The 20116-nt window shown below is 44.3% G+C and overlaps 1 protein-coding gene across 1 annotated transcript in view; it reads right to left on the bottom strand.

The window, feature by feature from the left end:
• Positions 1 to 20116, bottom strand: part of LDLRAD4 (low density lipoprotein receptor class A domain containing 4) — a 235267-nt gene that overhangs the window by 129831 nt on the left and 85320 nt on the right. The window contains exon 3 of the mRNA XM_026040454.1: positions 12248 to 12388. Coding sequence (XP_025896239.1) covers positions 12248 to 12388 — 141 coding nt within the window. The remainder of the gene's footprint in view (positions 1 to 12247; positions 12389 to 20116) is intronic.

Here is a 20116-nt window from a genome sequence, read left to right as displayed (position 1 = left end):
TCTGCTCCTTCCTTATGCGCTCTAAGTCTCCACTATGTTTCTGTGAATCCAGGTAAGCCACTCGAGCCTTCCACATAAATGTGGAGTGTTGATTCCCGTAATGGCATCATAACATTCACATCCTGTTTTTATTGATCCAAAGTATTTTATTTGACCACAGATACGTTCTCTAAAAAGATCTTCACTCAGCCCTTCCTAGTGATGCTTAGATTCTTCTTAAATTATAATTAATTAGGATCCAATAAGCAATATTAATAGCACATACATTCCCCACCAGTCTGAATTACTCTACATTAATCAAGACTGAATTTCATCCATCACTCTGTTGACTGTTGACCTCATTTGATTAAMTTCTTTTGATATTCCTCTTCAGACTTCACTAACTTAAACCACGGAACCAAATTTCATTACTTTACATTCAAGTTTTTAAGATATGCTGCTCCAGTTTTGGAATTATACTTGATTGATGAAGCCAACTCCTATTCCTCTGTTCCAGTCAGATTTTAATTGAAATGGATTTTTTATGTATCTACTTATGAGTCTACTTAGCATATCCATTTTCCTCGCTCTTAGATGTAGACATACAAATGAAAAAATAAAGATAAAGCTATTAATACTGGACAGTACTGGCTGACACTAACAAACAACATAAAATACACTTTTCTAAGAATTTCTCTTAAAATATCAGAGTCAGCTTATCATTGCATTTTCTTCCCGTATAGTACCCATTCTTCTGAGGTTATTACAGCTTAACATCTGTTTGCAAGTTACTGTGCTCACTTAAGAATTTCACCCTCTTTTACTACTTCTGCAAAGTAGATGAGCATATTTATCTCTTCTTTATAAATAAATTATGAAGAAAAGCAACAGTGATTTCTGCAGGATTGCAGGAGAAGTCTGGCACAGTTTGCAAAGAAAATCTGAATTTGCTAGTGAGATCTATTCACTAAACACCAAGTCATCCATTCTTCACTTCTGCAGCCTTTCTTTTATATTCCCAATATCCATGGAATTTATTTTCTCTATATGTTATAATAGGCTTGTCAAAAGTGGACATAGTTGGAAGCCTCTGTTATATATCACAATAAATACATATGCTGGAGAAGCACAGCCTGCCCCAATATTCATGACCAGCTGACTGATCATCTACACTGTAATAGCCTATCAAAAGTGACAGGTATCAGGATGAGAGCCTCAGCTCACTACCAACAAAGACTAAGCCTTTCATCCTCGTAATGAAAATAAAGCAGCAAACACACCTTTGCCAGGAATTAAGAAAAAAAAAACGTTTCCAACATACTGATTCCAAACACTGTCTARAAAAACCTGGACTATTATGAATGGCAATTCCTTTAGGGATACCACAATCTACTGCGCAAATGTCAAAGGCGTTTCCTATTGAAGCAGCTGAAAGGGTCTGCAAGATAGCAGTGTCATTTCTGGTGTTATCTACAAAGCATTTAGCATGAAAGACGGAGATGGAGAATGTAAAGTGCCATGGTGTGGGCAGAAAGGCTGAGGACCTGCAGTAGACATGCAGACATCCCCACAGAACTGTCTTCTAGAAGACCCTAGAATCTTCTCAGGAAAACCCAGGAAGATGACCCTTAAATCAGACTGTGGGTCTACCGCTTCTCAAAGCAAACAGTTTATTCTAGCCAAATATGCTAGGCTAAAAACACACAAAACAAAATCCAACTACGTTTAATGTTGTAGGAGATKTAGAACATGAGCTATCCACCAGCTGAGAAGCAGATTCCCACCGCAGAGAGTAAGCTACATATTCTCACTGAACCATGTATTTGAAAAAATACCACCCTAGCCCAAGTAGCCTTACTCATACTCAGCTGTTCATAAATCCTTATATTCTAAAGAACAATCCAAACCTTAGTAAAATGTGAAAGAAGGGGAAGATTGTTTTGGAGAACTGTGCTGCCAAGAACACAATAATATCACCCTCAGCCCCCACACATTTGTTAYTGCATTCAGCACAAGTGCCGAATGAACATCTGCCCTGTAAAAATTCAGCCCATTAGCTCCTTCGGCTTGTTAGCATATTTTAATACTGCGATCACAGCTTTCTATTTCTATCAAGGTGCTACTAGGTGCTAGACTCTGTATTCACGTAGTGCATCATTACCTACCTCTGCACCCCTCAGGTTCTTAATCTGYGCTACTTCCATGAGCCTGTTACACAGCAATACGGAAACAGAACAGGGAGAAATCTGAGGAGGAGGAAAGCTACCAGTATAGCAATATTACTACGGAAAGATAAGGAAAGCTGTGGTCTTACCATATATGGTTGCACCAACACTATGTTGTACACGCTTTATCCTCACAGACTATATTGTAAGCTGAAGAAGTCACTCYTCATATATAGAATGCAATTAATTTCTCTCACTACTACTGTAGTTACTACAGGGCTGTAGTTAGTACTGGGCTACTGTTCTCCCTTACTCCACAGCGGTTTTGCACAAAGAGGCTATCATAGCTTGCTTTCTTAAATTATAGCCCAAACAGACAACGAAAAATATTTTAGGCCTGATTTTAAGTTTGCTTACAAATACCCATTCTTTCAATTGCAAACAGAGAAAAAAAGGTTTTTACAGCAGCTGAGATACAAACCTTCAAATTTTATAGGTCACTGCTAGCATYTTCTTAATGCTAACTGGTCTATATTTGCTTCTTACCCTTGCCTAACATGCACATGTAAATAAGACAAAGATTAGTGCACGTCTGCAGTAAAATACACACATGTACCTCCCCTCAGTATCAGATGCATGTGTGCTGAGAAACTGCAGCTGCTAAATAGGGCTTTTTTTTTACATGCAGGAGGTTTTGTGCATGCATTTAAACATCACAGGCCAGATTCAAGCCTGTTTTCATCACAAGATGAATCTGATTCAGTATCAAATATAAAGCTGTCTCAGTCTACAAGTCCTGACATAAAAAAAAAAAATAAAACAGCAGACAACACAAAATGCTGCCACTCAGAGAAAACAGTAAGTTTAGAGAATGTAAGAATATCTGTTCCTCATAAAATAAGCAACAAGACTCCGGCATGTTGTCTTTCAGGATAAGACAAATTCAGCACTTTCAAGCTTTTGTGTGTCCTACATTCAAAATGCCTTAACATGAAAAGCATATGCTGAACAGAAGCAAGCAACATGTCTTCGTGTCTCCGGGTTTGAAAGAGCTCTCTGGAACGAGCGTTGCGGAGGCTTGATGGATCTTCTCTCGTTCCTACGCTTGCAAAATCAGCAGGAGCAGTGAGGTTTCTTCCCCTCCGCTCCTGCCCTTTCCAGAGTGCGCTCCGCCGGAATGACAGCAAGCTGGTGTGTTCAGTGCYGAGCAGGATGGCATTCCTCCGGGGAAGAGGTTTACCGGGAAAATCCTGTTTATCTGACTTCCTTATACTCTTTTTCACTTGGCATCTGCAGTTGGACACTGCCAGGTTGAACACTGGGCTCGCTGGGCCTTTGATCTGGCCCAGGAGAGCTGTTCCTATGAACTCATTTAACTGGCTAACATTATGCCACTAAAGCGCCATGTCTTAAACCAAACTGGACTTTGTTATTAAAAAGAAATGCTATGTTACACTCTGGTAGCATGGATTTGTTCCAAATGAACCCAAATCCACAAACATTCACATGAGACTTTCTCTTTTAAATTCTGATGCTTTGTTCCATGTGTTGTTGCTCTATGATAAAGAAAAAGGGAAAGAAAAAGAGAATATTTTGAGCAGACCTTTTTCCAAACAAGGGAGGAGGGGAGAAGCAGCAATTAGCTCCTGATTCCCAAACTCTCCTGTAGTCAGGGAGAGGTTTCAAGCACGCGTGTAAGTGCTTTTGTGAGACGGGGACATTTAATAATGCTACAGTTTCACGAAGCCTTGGGGCAGCCAGGGGGACAGCGGCACGGAGGCAGCACCGCCGCGCGCGGCCTGTTTCCTCACGCGGGGCCTGATCCCTCACGCGGGGCCTGATCCCTCACGTGGGGCCTGTTCCCTCACGCGTGGGGCCTGTTCCCTCATGCAGGGTCTGTTCCCTCACGCGCGGGGCCTGTTCCCTCATGCAGGGTCTGTTCCCTCACGCGCGGGGCCCGCTCCCTCATGCCCCACAAGGCTCCGCGCTGCGCAGCCAACAGTGCAGCTAGAGACACAGCCGTGGTTGAACCAAAACGGGAGCTTTCCAGCGCTAATCACACCCTGATGGGGTCTCCGACCCAATTCCTGCGTGGCTGCACAGGGACCAGTATGGGGAAAGCCACGAGGGGCAACAGTGGCCTAGGCCAGCCTGGAGTGCTTGTGAAAGGCCAGGGTAATAAATCGGGTTGCTCAGGCTTGCCAGGCTGAGAAAGGAGTGAGACGGCAGCTCCGGGGCCACGTGCTGGAGGAACAGAGAGCAGCAGCTCAACGCCCGACAGTCAGCAGCACTCCCAGGGATGAGGTTGTCTGGTCTGAATCCGGGTCCCTTCCCTGCAAAGCCTCTTCTTTGCTTCCAAAGCTGCCCCAAAGCACAAGCCCTGCAATGCTCTGAGACCTGTCAAAGTATAAATAATCTGTATACTAGTGAASCACCTGAAAGGTTTCCAGTGCTTCAAAAATAATTTGCAACTGCTGCTCTCCACGTTTGCATTAGCCAAGTGCAAAAACAGTACAGATGCTGGGCTCCTAATGAGCATTTATTAGTGATAATTGAGCTCTGTGAGTTAAGGACAGAGTGGCAGAGGTGGCTTTCAAGTTMACAAAGGAGGATTTTAGAAAGCAGGTCTAAAACTTACGAGGTTCATTCATGCAGCTCCAAGTTTACAGTGTCACAGAATTCCCCTGTGAATGAAAATCTACTGAAGGCATAACAACGAACAATACTTTCTAACTCAAGCCAAAAATAAACTCAACAGAAGTTGCTCTATTTCATTTCTGACGCAGTCTTCTAGCACCTACTAGCTGTGCAAGAAATTATGTCAGAAAAAGACAATCAAAACACTGTCCTGCAGTCCTTCTTACAGTGGAGCAAGCCATTTCCCCAAATTGTGCCCTCCACCAGTCCATTCTCTTGCCTCCGAGGGGCTCCTGTCTCTTCCAAGCCAAGCGCGCCTGGGGGATAGAAACCGGCATCGCAGCTGAGGCATCAGTGCTCCCATTCCCAGATTTCCAGATGGAGAGTTAGGCCGTTTTTCAGATACATGAAAATCAGCACACTTTGAATGAAGATTTTTAATGCAGTGCACACTGAGAATTCGCTATTGCATCTGTAAGAAACCAGCAGCAGAAAAAGCTTATCAAGCATGAACGTCATAAATTGTAATGTTTGGTACAGACAAAGTCTCCTAAAAGCTAGCCAGAATCGGAGGAGCGGAGAATAAAATGTGTATGAGGAACAAACAAAAACATTTTGAACATATTTATATTCTAAAACTTCTTGATTAAAGGCGATACAACTGTACAGCAGACTTTGCAAATGAATGATACAGTATTTCCGAGCTATTGAAATTCCACATTTTCATCAGCAGACTGTAACCTTCTTGTTACCTGTGAAACTATGAGTAATGTTCAGCTGGAAACTTTGTGACATGGAAATTCCTTCCCAGCAGCCAAGTTCAGCCCTGTCTGTAAGGAGATGCATATACCCAAAGCTGTACCTGCATAATTCATAGCCGACCAGTCGTGGCCTGGCTTGTCCAAGGCATATATATCGAGAGGTGTGTGTATATATGTGTATATATGTGTGTGTGTGYATATATTATATATATATATATCAGGCAAATATACAGCACACAATATATCGCTATGGCGTACAGCATATTGCTAATAGGGTAGTATTCTGCAAGAACAAGGGGTAAATTTCAGTATTACCAAACGCTACTGCAGTTTTATTGTGACATCCATGGGCCTAGCATTTTATAAAATAGTAAGTAAGGAAAACACAGTATTCACCTCAATGCTTTGCTTTGTCAAATAGGCTCAAATAAGCAGGCAGTTTTCCATGATCGGCTTCACAAATACGCAAAGGTGAAGATGTTTCAAAACCAAGCAAACACCCATGTACAGCACTTCAAGAAACAAGACTGAAAACCAAATGGATTTTCTAAATACAAAAACCTATGTAATATTTAGTTATATGCACAGAAGTAAAATTACAAATGCAGTGGCTTGTATTATAATATAAAGCCCAGCAAGATACCTTGCTTTTCCTAGCAAGATAGATATATATCAAACCAAGTTTYTGTTACAACTCCAGCAGTCCAAAAAAATCTATCACTGTTTTCTACATCAGACATCTTTTTGTTTCCTTATCACGCACTGTGCTCAGTGACACAGGATGCAGGGGACCAGAGGCCAGTGCACTGAGCGAGATCCCCCTCGGGCGAAGGGCCTTACCTGGTAACACCGCTCGCCTTTGCAAGCCGCAGGCCCCCTGGCTGCGGGGGGCATGAGGAGCCAAAGGGAGGGAGACGCTGAATCCCTCTCAACCCCGGGGCCAAACCAAGGAGCGGGAAGCAACCAGCGCATGTTGGGGGGCAGTGGGCGACGGAGCGGGTCGATGAGCGCAGGTGACTGCACAGTTTGTGCCTGCGCTTTGCGGCCAGGCGCGGGTCCCTGCCACCCCGCCAGCCCTCCCGCGCGCCGCTTTAAATCACGCCGCAGTCCCTGGGCATACACGGCCAAGATCAATAGTGTCACAGCGCTCTGCCTCTCCTTGCCTCCCCAAAGCCGGCTAAGGGACAAGCCTCAGCCCGAGCCCGTATTGACCCGTTATCAGGAGCAGAGGGCCCTTCCTGCAGCCTGCGAGCAGGCGGGATCTGCATTGATTGCTATCTGATTAGAGGAGAGCGCGTCCTGACTTTCCCCAGTCACTTAAGCCGGCGTCTCATTGCTTGTCCTTAGAGACCACAGCTCCACTCAGGCAGAGAGCGTCTAGACAGTATTCATGATCCATCTGTCTGGCACAGCCAGGCTGATGACAAACTCTATTAGAACAGAAACAATTTTTTTTTTCCTCTCTCTCTCTCTCTCTCTCTCTCTCTCTCTCTTCCCTCCTCCCATCTCCCTTTTCCTCTGAGAAGCAGTAATCTGACACTGAAAATTACTATCATTGTTGCAATTCTCAAAATAGCAGTGCCAGACTTTCATTAACATCAACGCTAGACTGCTAAATATTTAAAGAAATGGATAAATTTCACCTGAGTGGGACAGCCAGGCACACATGAAAGCAGACGCACAATCAAAATGTAAATCTAAGCAGTTGTTTTATCTGCACAAATTTGGTGTCGCAGTCAAAGGGGGATGCCAAAGGTCTCTTTAAACAAAATATTTCCCTTTGATTGAGCTTTTTGTTTTAAAAACAGAATTGCTCTTCAACCCCCTGCAGACTCCTACAAGGCTCTGARCTGACAGATGTAGGTGGGGGGTGGTGAGAGAGAGCTCCCTATATATGTTTTACCTCACAGGGAAAATGAACTTCCCCGGCAGACTCTAACTCTACAATGCCCGAGCGCTCCTGACACATCAACGCCATCAAYGCTGTCAACTTGAAATTTGACAAAAATAATTTTCACGCAGCCAGTGCGGGACACCCTCACGCATCTTATTATTCGTTCAGATTTGCAGAGGTATCAGTGTGGGATGTTTAGCTCATGTTCTCATGCACACAGATCCCAGCAAAGGTAGCTACACGTCTGGTTTCCCAGCGAGTAGCTCAGGAACCAAAATYGCCACCGTCTCCGCTGCACAGGGCAGTCAGCCACGACCCCAGCGCTGCAGCCTGCAGACACACAGCAGACTGCACGTCCCATGTCCAAATCCCATTTCCTCCCGGCAGGACAAGGCAGGCCGGTGCTTTGTGGCGAAGCAAAGGGAGACGCTCTAATGGATGCCGTGGGGTCTGCTAGAAGCAGGCCCACCGCTCCAGGTGCTGCGAGTGCGGGTTTGGCCACCGCCAAGGCCAAGGCTGCGCTGCTCGGGAGCCTGCTCCTCACCCCACTGCCCTGAAAAGAGTCAAGAAAGGGAGCTATATTCTAAAATATCTTAGCTAAACTACCTTAAAAATCCCAGTGTGAATASAGCAAGCTATTATTTTAACACGTTTGGGCTAAATGCCGTAGCCTTTGCTGTGACCAACTAAAACTTGCTGGACCTGCAAGTTTTACTATCTGAAATCAGGTTTTAACACACATTAGCTAATACATCCTTTATCCTTTTGATACAGATTTCACCTGCCTGCCCTGTAATCTCTCAGTGCTATACAAAAATAAATTGCCTAGAGAGCAAGCTAAGGAAAGACTACCTAGAAGACAGCAAAGGAAAATTACTAAACCAAAGGACTACAAAAACATATGTTATGTGTTTAACTTTGCATGTGTGAGACATGTTTTCCTACATTCAATGGCAATATTTAGAAGGACTGAATCTACAGCCTTCACAATGCAGCTGGATGAGAATAGTAAGGAGAGACGAACACCGGTCTATGGAATTTAAAGCACACTGACACAATGTGATCGTGTCTACTAGGAGCACAAAACCAGGGAGCAGGTCACCCCCAAATCCATCGCTCGTGCTGCCAAACTGCACAATAAGCTGCAATGAGACATATTCTGGATTTGGCTGCCGGCAAAARCACAAATGAGAAACGTTTCAGTAGCCAGGAAATACAGGGTACCACTGCCATGGCTCACACTGCTTCAATAAACCGAGGCGGAACTTCCCTATGAAAATGTATTTAGATGTCCTTTGGGGGCAGCCTGTGTATTACTCTGAAATGTGAGGAATATTATTTCTACAGTATGATACAAGGCTGGAATACAGTATGAGAAGGAGATTCTTGGAGAAGTGATAGAGAAACCAAGGGCCACGTTTGTGCCAACCTACTCTAGGTGAAGACAGAAGTGATCCTGGGGTGAAGGAGAGAGATAATCTGGTTGCTCAGATTTACAGCGACCCACATTTATACACTGCTACTTTTCAGCGCCTCCCTGCACGTTCATGAAGTGTGCACACAAGCAAGAACAGAGGTGACACATAATACTGACCGGTCCAAGAAAATCCTGCTTTTTACCTCGAACCATTTCTTCTGAACACTGGTTTTCCTGTTTTAGTGCCATGTTCCTGTCACTAATTAGAGGCCAATCAACATACCTACGTCTGTGCTGCAAGGTACCCGTGCCAGCTGCGACGTTTCAAGCACATGTAACTAAAGCTCTGGTGGGGATCCCCATTAAAATCATTGAGCAAAAGCACACAAAACTTGCTTAATTCAACATGTCATCCTTTTAAAGCCTGGGCACCTCGCTTCAACAAGTATTCTAGAAAGCTGCTTTCAAGGCTGGAACTAACTGCCATATTCATAACAATGTTCTTTCCTATTACCAATTGGCACTGATTTCCACCATTTAACAGTTAACAGCCGGAGCATGATAAATATCAGTATTTTTCTCATTTGTTTTAAATACTGCTTGTGGTTGTACTGTTTTTCTGTTTGGCTTTGATCTTTTTTTTCCCCTTCTTCACTTTTAGAACAATTGCTTTATCATACTATTTATTTTCTTTATTTAAAACAGATGTCCCTTTATTTATCAACTCACATAACATAATCCCTATTGTAAAAAACAAGTGCAATCACTATCAATATCAAGTACATCAAAACACGAACTATTCTCTCTGCCTCAAAGTGAGCAAAAAGTTAAACACCTCAGAATGTTTGCAGCAATAAATCAGATATTTCCCCTACAAACTACCAATCTGCAATGTTGTTACAAAAACAGCAATTATAATTCTTGGATGACTGAACGAGGCTGTTTATGTAGTTATTCCACTTGGTGCAGCACTGGGGAGGTCTTCGGTAACGAGATTACAGATTGGGACACTGTATTTTGGAGAGAGCCAGAGAAGATGAACAAGAAGATGAACAAGATGAATAACCAATTTAAGGAAACATGACTTAGGTGCAAGAGCTTGGTTTTATTAGATTAAAAAAGTTGTCGGAGGGAAACTGTCACACACATGTGATAACAGTCTCCGCATCTGTAAAAGGCTGATGGCAGAAGCAGATAAACCATTTTCCCCGTGCCTGCCGAAGGTGGAGGTGTGGCCACCTCAATGCACACGAAACCTTCCACAGGAAGGATCGCCAGGAACCTCCATCTAGGTTCCTATGGAACTGTGGATCACGCACCTATGGAACCGTGCACCATGACCACCGCTGCCACAGAGAGGCCTTACAAAACCACCAGTTCTCTGGGTTTCCAGCCTGGCGGGCTACCAAATGAGGACCAAACATTCAAAAAGGGATTTTGTTCGTGTCACATCATCCCCAGGCTGAGCAGGCCCCAAAGCTACAAGGTGCCCCATGTACGAGAGTGCCCCAACTGCCCCGTGCTGCCCCCGCGGGGCCCTCGGCCCGCTGGGCACCGCTGGCCGGGCCGGCCGGCGCGCACCGGCAAGGGCTGCTCCTCATCCCCCCAGACAGGCCCTCTGACCGGCCTCCGAAGAGAATCCGTGCAGATTTGCAGGCAAAAATTACTACTTCATGGAGTAACACCTACCACACTTCGACCTGGGCTGTCTGTCACTGGTGCCTGTGGCTAGTACTGGAGTTTGGGAGAGATTTCCATCCTAAAAAATACTCAGTATTTTTTATACAGTATCATACACAATCATACATAGAGAATGATACAATCAATCATACAAATATAAAATAGAGTATCATACACAATCACCCACAGGCCACTGCTGTTGCAAAAGCTCTTGAAAGCAGGGAAATACAAGACCAGTTGTTTTAAAATATGTTAAATTGAAGGTCTGAGGGAAGGGCATAAAGGGAATTTATCTAACGTCTGTATTAAATTTCCATTATTATAGAAAATTTATTTCTTTAGTGAACAAAGTTCCATCTCCAGGTGAGGAGGAACTGCTTTCCTGTGAGGATGACAGAGCCCTGGCACAGGCTGCTCAGGGAGGTTGTGGAGTCTCCTTCTCTGGAGATCTTCCAAAYCCGCCTGGATGCCGCCCTGTGCCCCGTGCTCTGGGKGTCCCTGCTGGAGCAGGGSGTTGGACTAGATAATCTGTAGAGGTCCCTCCCAACCTCAGCCATTCTGTGATTCCGTGATTCAAAATTCAGAGAATATACTTAATACTGCATGTTTCTGTTATTAGAAATAGGTGCTTGTCATTTCCTTTAACAACAACAGCAGAAAACCCACAGATATGCCCAAGCCATATTCACAGACAGGGCTGCAAAAAGCTTATTCAGAGATGTCAATTATCAGACAGAACCAAACCTTTGGGAAAACAGCACTAGACACCTCACTCCATATGGAAGTTTCTCCAGAAGATATTGGTGGTAATAGGGCCTAATTGATTTCCAGCCAAACAATTTTCAGCTCTACCTGGAAGAAGATGGCTTAGGGCCCATATGAAAATGTCATTTTCCTATTACAAGCAGTGCTTGTTTCTGCTATCCCTGCATTAGATAAAGCATTCCCAAAAGCAGAATTTTAATCTTCTTTAAAGAAAATGTTGAGGTAATACTGTGCCATGATGTATGACAGGAAATCAACATAGTAAGAGCAAATCTATTGTATTTGAAAACCAGAAGCATTATTGGAAAATTACTCCTCCCACCAGAGAGCTGGACTGTGATCCAGAAATAAATAATAGCAGAACAGGAAAAACAAAAAGCCTGATTTCAATGTGCATCGCTGAGGACAGAGCACTGAGAGGGTAATTCCAGTGATAAGCCCTATCACTCTGTGTGAGTATTTATACACCRAAGTGTAGCAACTAAAGCTATTTTTAATATGTACCAGAAAAAGCTCAGTGACCTACGAAGTGATGCTGATCTCATCAGGAAAAATTATTTGATTAGTAGCGATGTTGACTGCAAACATTATGAGTGTCTTAATAGCATATAAAACCTGACAAACTGACAGAGCACAAAACATCTTTTGAACCTTGGCAAACAAATTGCTTTGGCATTTGTCATATGAAGCTGTCTGGCGCAAAAGCCCGTGTGGTGCGTACGACTGCAACCCTGCATCAATACCTGCAGCACAGACTCCTCCCTTCCCTCCACACAACTACAGCCGTCCAGAATTAGAAACCTAAGGAGAGCACGTTACCAATGAGCGCTGGGTCAGAGAAAAATGTGCTTTTTTTCTCTGCTTCATGCCCCCCCCRGGTGACACGCACGTTTGTGAGGTAGGGGACGCACTGCACGCGCACAGAGGCTCCCGAAGAGCAAGTACTTACAGCTAAAGATGCCTGGAGGTGGATGCTCTGTTACGAGCAGACAGTTCTCTTCATCACTGTTATCCCCACAGTCATTCTGTTGGTTACAAATCAGTGAACCAAGATACAAGCATTTACCACTGGCGCAGGTGAATTTGCACTCTGAAAGGCAAAGGAGAAAACAAAATTTGTAAGGACATCGGTGCTTACCTTCCTCACCACTGGAATAATAGTTAAAAGCAGTGAATTATTTTTCAAGTGGATGCCATAAGAGTAGAAAGATATTGGTACTTTATGACCAAAATAAATAATGCAGCAGTTTCAAGCGTTGCAAGTGTAGATGTTATCCAACTATCCATGTCACATTTCAGACCACTGGAACCAATGCACTAGTAAACCAGTTTTGTTGTCTGGGGAAACCCAACTTGTGATGCTTGTACTCACACACACACACACACACACACACACAAACAGCAAAAAAAAAAAAAAAGAAGAAAGAAAAAGAAAAGAGAAATTCCAGGTCACGTTGTTCACAATTTGCTCTAGACAGGGACTGTGTGTTCTCACATGTCTGTGTAGCACCTCGCGTATTTGGGACAAGCCAAAGCTATGAAAGAATCAAACACTTGCCCCACATAAGAAAGGACTTGCACCACGTAACACAGCCGCAGTTGTTCGGCAGCGAGGGAGTCTGCAGCAATCCCGTCCAGACACAGCCAATTATTCCTTAACTCCCCTCCCAGAGCCAATTTGCCAGTCTCCCAGCTAATTGCCATCAAGCCCGCCGCGCCTGCACGCGCAGCTCCCACAGGCCGGTTTGCTTTGCAGACTCCGTGAACTTCTGAAGCCTCTGGAAACCGCCTGGACGCTACAGGCAGCCAGGCTGCAGCTGCTCCAACTTGCTCATCACGAGGAAACCAGTGATCTCCCCTACCCACGATTCCGCCAGCAGGAACAATCCACACGCGAGCAAGCGCTGAAACAAGAAGCTCTGGTCCCTGGGCTTCCTTCCTGGCGCTCTCCTGCCCAGCTCCGGGTGCAGAAGGACCCGGCGCGTGTGCCGAGTGCCGAGCAAGGCACCACACGAGACCAAGCTCTGTCTTTTAGCACGAGTGTGGAAGGAAACAGCCTCGCTGCATCCGTCCGACAGGTCTCACCCCGCGAGCAGAGCCAGGCGGGCGCGTGCTCTGCCCGCCCCTCCATCCCTGCCCTGCTGCTTGCTGATAGAGATGCAGAGCGTGGCACCAGCCGGGGCGTGCGAGGGGAAACACCAGCCAGTGCCTACTCATTTGGGTGGTTTTTCTTTGATTGGCAGTCGGCAAACTTTCAATCTCACCTGATTGTCTTCTGTCTGAAACAGTAATATGCAACATGCTGGTATCTCAGAAGGGCAGTATTTACTTGGGATGCCTTCTCTACTTGACCATGAGAATTCCCTTGCCCTCCAGCCCTCCAGCTTCCACAAACGAGGCCAAACAGTGTCCTTTTTGAGGTGCAATTGAGAAATATTCACAAAAATATAAACACAACAGCAAAGCTTTCTTGCTAAGTTCGTTCCAATGATAAATATGCTACAGATCCAGAATTGAGGACACGCTGTATCTAGAAAAATTACAGTGTAAAGATCACACTTCCAGGACGYTGACAACTTCTCCTGGGCGCCAGGTTGCATTCGCAAGCAATGGGAAAGTGGAGGGAATTCAGTTCAAGGACCAGGCTCAAGTATTTTATTTAAAATAGTTCCACTTCCTGACCCCTGGGCTCAGTGTGGGCTGCCTGGCTGTGCTTAACAGAGAGATGATCTCTGGATCTTTAGCAGGGAGCTCGTACCAGGTAGGTCATGTTCAAGACCATTAATAAGAGACTTTACATTAATCTTAATAGTATGYGGACTGGGCTGAAGCCAAACTGAGAAAACAGGACCTGTAATTCTAAAAAGCACTTACAGAGCTTGGTATTTTCAGCTAAGGAGCATGGTATTTTCAGGTCTGTATCTTGTCGGCAACATAAGCAAGGAACAGCATAGGGGGAAATAAAAATAAAGAGTATGAAATCATTTCTCTTGACACATTTATTTTGTAGATAAAAGTGATTTGTGGACTTCACTCCAAAATCTTTTCATCAACAGTATTAATAGCATTTTGGTTCACATACCAGCAAGAATCTGCTCAGGTAAAATATATGCAGCAACATGTGCAACATATAAAATACTACTTAGGAATAAAAATAAAAACCATAAAATACTACTTTAGAAAAACAAGCACTTGCCCTATACTTTCAAGTACATCGTTCTACTGCACTGGCTCAAATCTTACTTAATTGAACTGYATTTAAAAATCAGTAAGTATTTTGCCCAAATGACATCCTCAAGATTCAGGCTTTTTCAGTCCAACCCTGCAGTACTTAAACAGTTCACATTGTACAACAAAATAATGTATCCCCYAAAAAACAAAAATTGTTCTCCTTTTGCTTTGTCCCACATTCCTCCAATGAGGAGGAAGCAACGAGCCATTAAAGCGCAGTTTTCTGTTTTTCCCAATAGAATTAAAAAAARGGAGAGAACGTCTTTGAAATGCAAGGAACTAAGAAGGTCATTAACACTTACTTTTGCAAAAGAGACTTAAAGATTGGCCTCAATATTAACTATCCGATAATTACAGCACTTTAGGACTCATTTTTCAACTTTGGACATTAAGAAACTGTAACAAGAAAAGAAAAAAAAAAAGAAAGAAAAAGCTGCTTTGGAAGACTTGGAAAAGCTGGCTTGAAAGGATTCAACATTTGCAGATACATTTTAAATGAGTGTAACACAAAGGCAGAGGGAAACACTATAAAGTAAACATAAAATGCCAATACCTTCTGAAAACTGGTGTGATAAAGGACATGCTGCTTCTGTTTGAAAGACAAACATCAAACACTGCACTGCTTGAAGCTAAAGCACTCAGCATGTCACTTTAGCCAAAATACTCAATTCTTTCCCAGTGTCTTCATGTTGATATCTAGCGTGAAGTTCTCCACAGTTCCCCAATGACTGGTGTAAAACACAGAAGCAAGATGTCAACTAAGATCCAGAATCAAATTTTCTTGTAAAACTCAATGCCTCCTTCTTCCCTCCCTTCCTCAACAGATGAACATTGCCATCAGTAAAGTGAATAAAAAAGCATCCACAGGCTTTCCTGCCCTGTTACATCCCTGTATTGACAAGATGRTTGTTCCCTGTAATACTTTTGTTGCTTTTAAAGCAGTCTGTCTGGTCAAAACCATCTTGCATTGTGATCTCCCTCCAGATCCACTTGCCAAAAGAGCAGTCCTGCTGTGCCCGTTCACAAGCCCTATCAGCCCCAGGACAAATCTCACCTAGGAGGAACAAAAAGTTGACAAAAAGATGTCCCAAAACATGTTAAGACCATACATGTGTGTGCATATATATATATATATATATATATATATATATATGCATCAGGTCCTGCTGAAGGCCAGAAGTGTCCTGCAAGGGGCAGGCTAGGAGCGCAGTGACAGCAGCTCTCCATGACCTTCAGTCACCACCACCCAAGGCTAATGCAGGGCAGCCCTTCCCATGTCCTCCATCTCACACTGCCCAGAGAAAAGCAGGGAAACCCAGAAACTTTGCAAGCATTTAAAAATGGTTTCTCTATTGAGTTATAGCTCCCTAGCCCTTCCTTTAACTGTAGGATTGATATAGAAAGACACAGTACAGATGTTAATGACCACGCTGGCTGCAGATGCCCTCTTAASAGAATTTAATATCTGATGGAGGACAGAACAGGGCAAAACTTAACCTGCATAACCATGGGCTATGGCAATCTAGAAGAATTGCTCTAAGGAAAAGAGTGCTCAGGAACGGGACAAATGAGTTAAACAGATGATTCCACAAAAAATACAGGTACTTTCCAACAGGCAACATACCTGGTGTTAGGTATATCTGACTTACAAACTATAACTCAGTAGCTCACAGTGGTTTGCACAGTGGATGCATGCTGGCAGCGTGTGCCTGTGCTAAAACCAGAGAAGAAGCCTTTGTTCCAAAGCGAGGCGGATTAAAGCCAGCTTGATGCAGAGAGCAGAAAGCAAATACTGGAGTACTGTCAAAATGCATGTTAGTAAATAAAGCTGCGCATTACCAGGAGTGACCTCAAAACGCCCTGGCAGGGAAACCCAGACCCGTCCAGACTAGCCGCGTGAGCCTAACAACAGAGCCGAGAGCTCTTCTCAATGCGAGGGCTTGTGCTCGGCTTGTCTAGACGAGAGGAGGGGGGAAAGCTCCAGCGCTGAAAGCCAGCCAGCACCATCACTCTTTCATAAATAACTTTTCAAAGCCAGGCAATTTTCCCCTTCATTTTCAAGTGGCAATTAGTGAAACATCAGTAGCTTGGTCAGCAAGGCTCTGACTGCAGCTCAACCTGAAGCAAGATGATAGCTACTGGATTATTATTAAAAAAAAAGAAAAAAGAAGAAAAAAGAGCCCTTCTTATTATGYTTCTGATTGTCTACAGCAGAATTTTAAAATATATCTCGCTAATAAAGTGACTCGGGCAAAGGATGTTTTTAAAAAAACTGTGTCCAGATAGAAGTCGTCTGCCTTGAAAAAAGGGAATACTGAGCATACCATTTCCTATGTATTGCCTATTTTTAGACACTGCATGTAACTAGCAATCAAGAGCACATTTCTCAAATGTTCAAGGTAGATGCTTTCATGTATGAACTCTCTACACAGAAACACCCGTTAATACATGACTAAAAGTATTTAAAAYCATTAAAAGAAGGTTATGTTTCAGCTGCAGTGCAAAAGATGTTTGCCTCACACTACAAAAAACACCATGTTTTATTGTGATTATTCTTTATTGCAAAAGGCAAGATCCTCTCTATTGTGGACGCTTCTTTTACACTTTCTGTGCCTATCCAACAAGATAATTTTATCCCTGCATTCCCCTTAATTCTTTTAGACTTCACTTACACTTGACTTCATACATATGAGCAGTGTTCCTATTGTTTTGTCATCCCGCTTACTGTAGGGCATCTTTAATTATAGCTAAGTGCTGTTTGTTTTTGTAATATAAGTCCAACCACAGGCCAAAAGAAAAAAGAAAAAAAAATGGAGGAAGTGTCATATTGAAAAAATATGGTGTTTCAGGCCCGTGTTATGATGCATGTCACAGCTATTTATTTAACAGGTCTGAGATGATTATCTGACCCAGGGGCATAATTCTATTCCATCCATTCAAATAAAAATACAAAGCCGGTGATACATGGCCCGTGATCTGAAACTGCTAAAGCCAAGCTATAGTACCACAGTCTAAATACACAAAGTAGAATCCTACATAATGTCTGGGACTTGACAGCGGAAGAGCAGTCACCTCCCAAAATCCAGAAAATGGGTGACAACCCCAGCAATACCGGCAGCAGAGTATCCAAGGATATCAAGCCATCCTATTGGCATAATATTAACTAGAAGGAAAAACACTTTGATCAATCAAGAGCTTGGAAATAAAAGCTTCATTTCTGATTTCCTAAATGAAAGCTCTGCTTTGAGTATCACACTTCTTCACAGGACCGTCACCTCTTTGTGTTTCCACGTATAAAGACCCACAAGAAGATGTTCACGGGGCATCATCACCTCTCATAAGGGCAGTAAGAGGCAGAAGGGGTAAGTTGCGGAGGGTGGGAGGGAGCACCCTTCGCTGGAGATCAAAGACATAAACCCCACAAATACCAGAGTCACTGCCATAAAGCCCCGTTCACCCTCTGATAAACATCTGCCTGTGTATTGTTTTTAATATTGTAGATTGTAGCTTTATAATGGGAAGWAAATCACAAATAGAAGGCAGGGTATACCGGGAACATGTTTATTTGGGAAAAAGCTTTGTTAATAAGGAAGATGGCAGGCTGCCATCGGATCTAATAAAACTGCACTGGCGCAGGGAAGGGAGGGATAAAAAGGTCTTTACAGAACAAAAAGCACTTCATAAAAAGAATGCCAAGCGGAACAGGGGCAAAACCGCAAGCGGATCAGCTTGTGCGGCCCAAGGAGCAGGGCCACAAAGCCGCGGGCAGCGCTGGGTCCTGGCGGCACCGAGGCCTCGCGCGGGACACGCGGCCGCCGGCCGGGCCGCAACGCGCAGCCCCACGCGGAGGGCAGCCCCACACACCACCGCTGCCGAGGGGCTGCTCACTGTCCCGATCCAGTTCCATTTCACAGAATCACAGAATCTTCAAGGTTGGAAGGGACTTCTAGACATCATCTAGTCCAGCCTTCCTGCTCAAGCAGGGGCGCCCAGAGYGTGTAGCACAGGGTGGCATCCAGGCGGGTTTTGAAGACCCCGGAGATGGCAGCCCCACACACCCATCGCTGTGAARGTGCTGCTAACTGCCCTGATCCGGTTCCACTTGCTGCGAAGGTGGTGGCTACTGCTCCTGATCCGGTTCCGTTTGCTGCCAAGGTGCGGCTAACTGCTCCCGATCCGGTTCCGTCTGCCGAGCTGCTCCCCTCGGCCAGCCCCCACGCGGCCCTGCTTATCCAGCAGTTATTCCCCCATCTTCCCCATAAGCCGCAGCTTTCAACCGCGCCATTTGACTATTTGCTATTATTGCCAGCAATGAAAGGCAGCATACACAATATTCTGACATGCAGGCAGTAAAATCTACTATTTAATTCATCAACTCACTGACATTAGGACATTTCACTGAGCTTATCCTAATTAATAGCCTGAGCAAAATTACATTAGACACCGCAGGGACAACTCCGCGAACTCCTTTATTTCGAGGCTGTCAGCAGAATGGGTTTTCATCCCCAATCCTTCTTCCTCAACATACCTGTCCACACTCATCTAATAATTTTCCCAAAACTTAAGCAGCGTAAAAGAGACAGAAAGGCCTCTCTCTAGAGCCCATCGGGCCRCTGTGAGGTGAGTTTTGGCCAGACTTTCCTCCATCAACGCTGAATCCAAGAGACTGCCTATCACTCCATCCCTGCCAGCCCTCTCCAAGGTGGGCCTGGAGACCACCAGCTTTCCAGGGAGGGGAACCAGCCTTGCCACGGAGGGGAAAGGCAACTCAGGAAAGGCTCTGCTATTGTCATCTTCTTGGATAGTCTTTTAGGTCTTATTTCTCTTTCCATAAAACTGCAAGATGATACCAAAATGCTGTGAAAATACTTAAAAATAGTACAGAGAGCTCCTTGTTTTCTTCTGAATATCTATAAATCCATGCCATTGCTCAACAGTTCACCTTGTAATCCGTCATCCTCATGGAAATACCACGGTTCTGTTATTTCAGTGACAATATTAATGTCTGTATCTTAATCACACGGCATCGTACCCCGTTTTTTACAGTGAACTGAAACAACTGKGTCTTCATTACAGTGGACATTTCACCACACTTTACAGCCCAACTTCACTGCAAAGCTAATCCATGCAGTTTTTAGACTTAATCCCCTTGTTTTCCAGACACAAAGATTCTGAGGTAGCTTTGTCAGTGCTTTATAGCCATCCCGCTTTGCTTTTTTTTTTTCTTAAATAGGTTAAAGCTTAAGTTCTGGTTTATCACCCGTTTAAACCTGTTTTCTGTGTTTTTTTTCTTCTTGTTTTCCCAGAAATACGCATACGGTTGTTGTGTCTGACTCATTCCACCCTCCTGCCAGGTTCGTATTTTCCACCCTTTTCCCAGCACGCCTTTCCATCCCTCGACGCCGGCTTCCAGCTCCCAGCCGTGGAGGTGGTGGTGGGTCCACGCGCCTGAGTGCGTCCCAGGACCCGCGACCACCTCCACAGCCTGGAGCTGCAGCCGTGCTCCCTGCTCCAGAGATGAAGCTGACCCAGGCAGAGCTGGGAAAGGGTGTAAGTTGCAACACAGGCAGTTCCATCTCCATGTGAG

The sequence above is a fragment of the Nothoprocta perdicaria genome, unplaced genomic scaffold (assembly GCF_003342845.1).
Source record: "Nothoprocta perdicaria isolate Ctin4 unplaced genomic scaffold, notPer1 scaffold_258, whole genome shotgun sequence".
Lineage (NCBI taxonomy): Eukaryota > Metazoa > Chordata > Aves > Tinamiformes > Tinamidae > Nothoprocta > Nothoprocta perdicaria.
The sequence above is the reverse complement of the archived record's forward strand: the minus strand, read 5'-3'. Positions and strand labels throughout refer to the sequence as shown.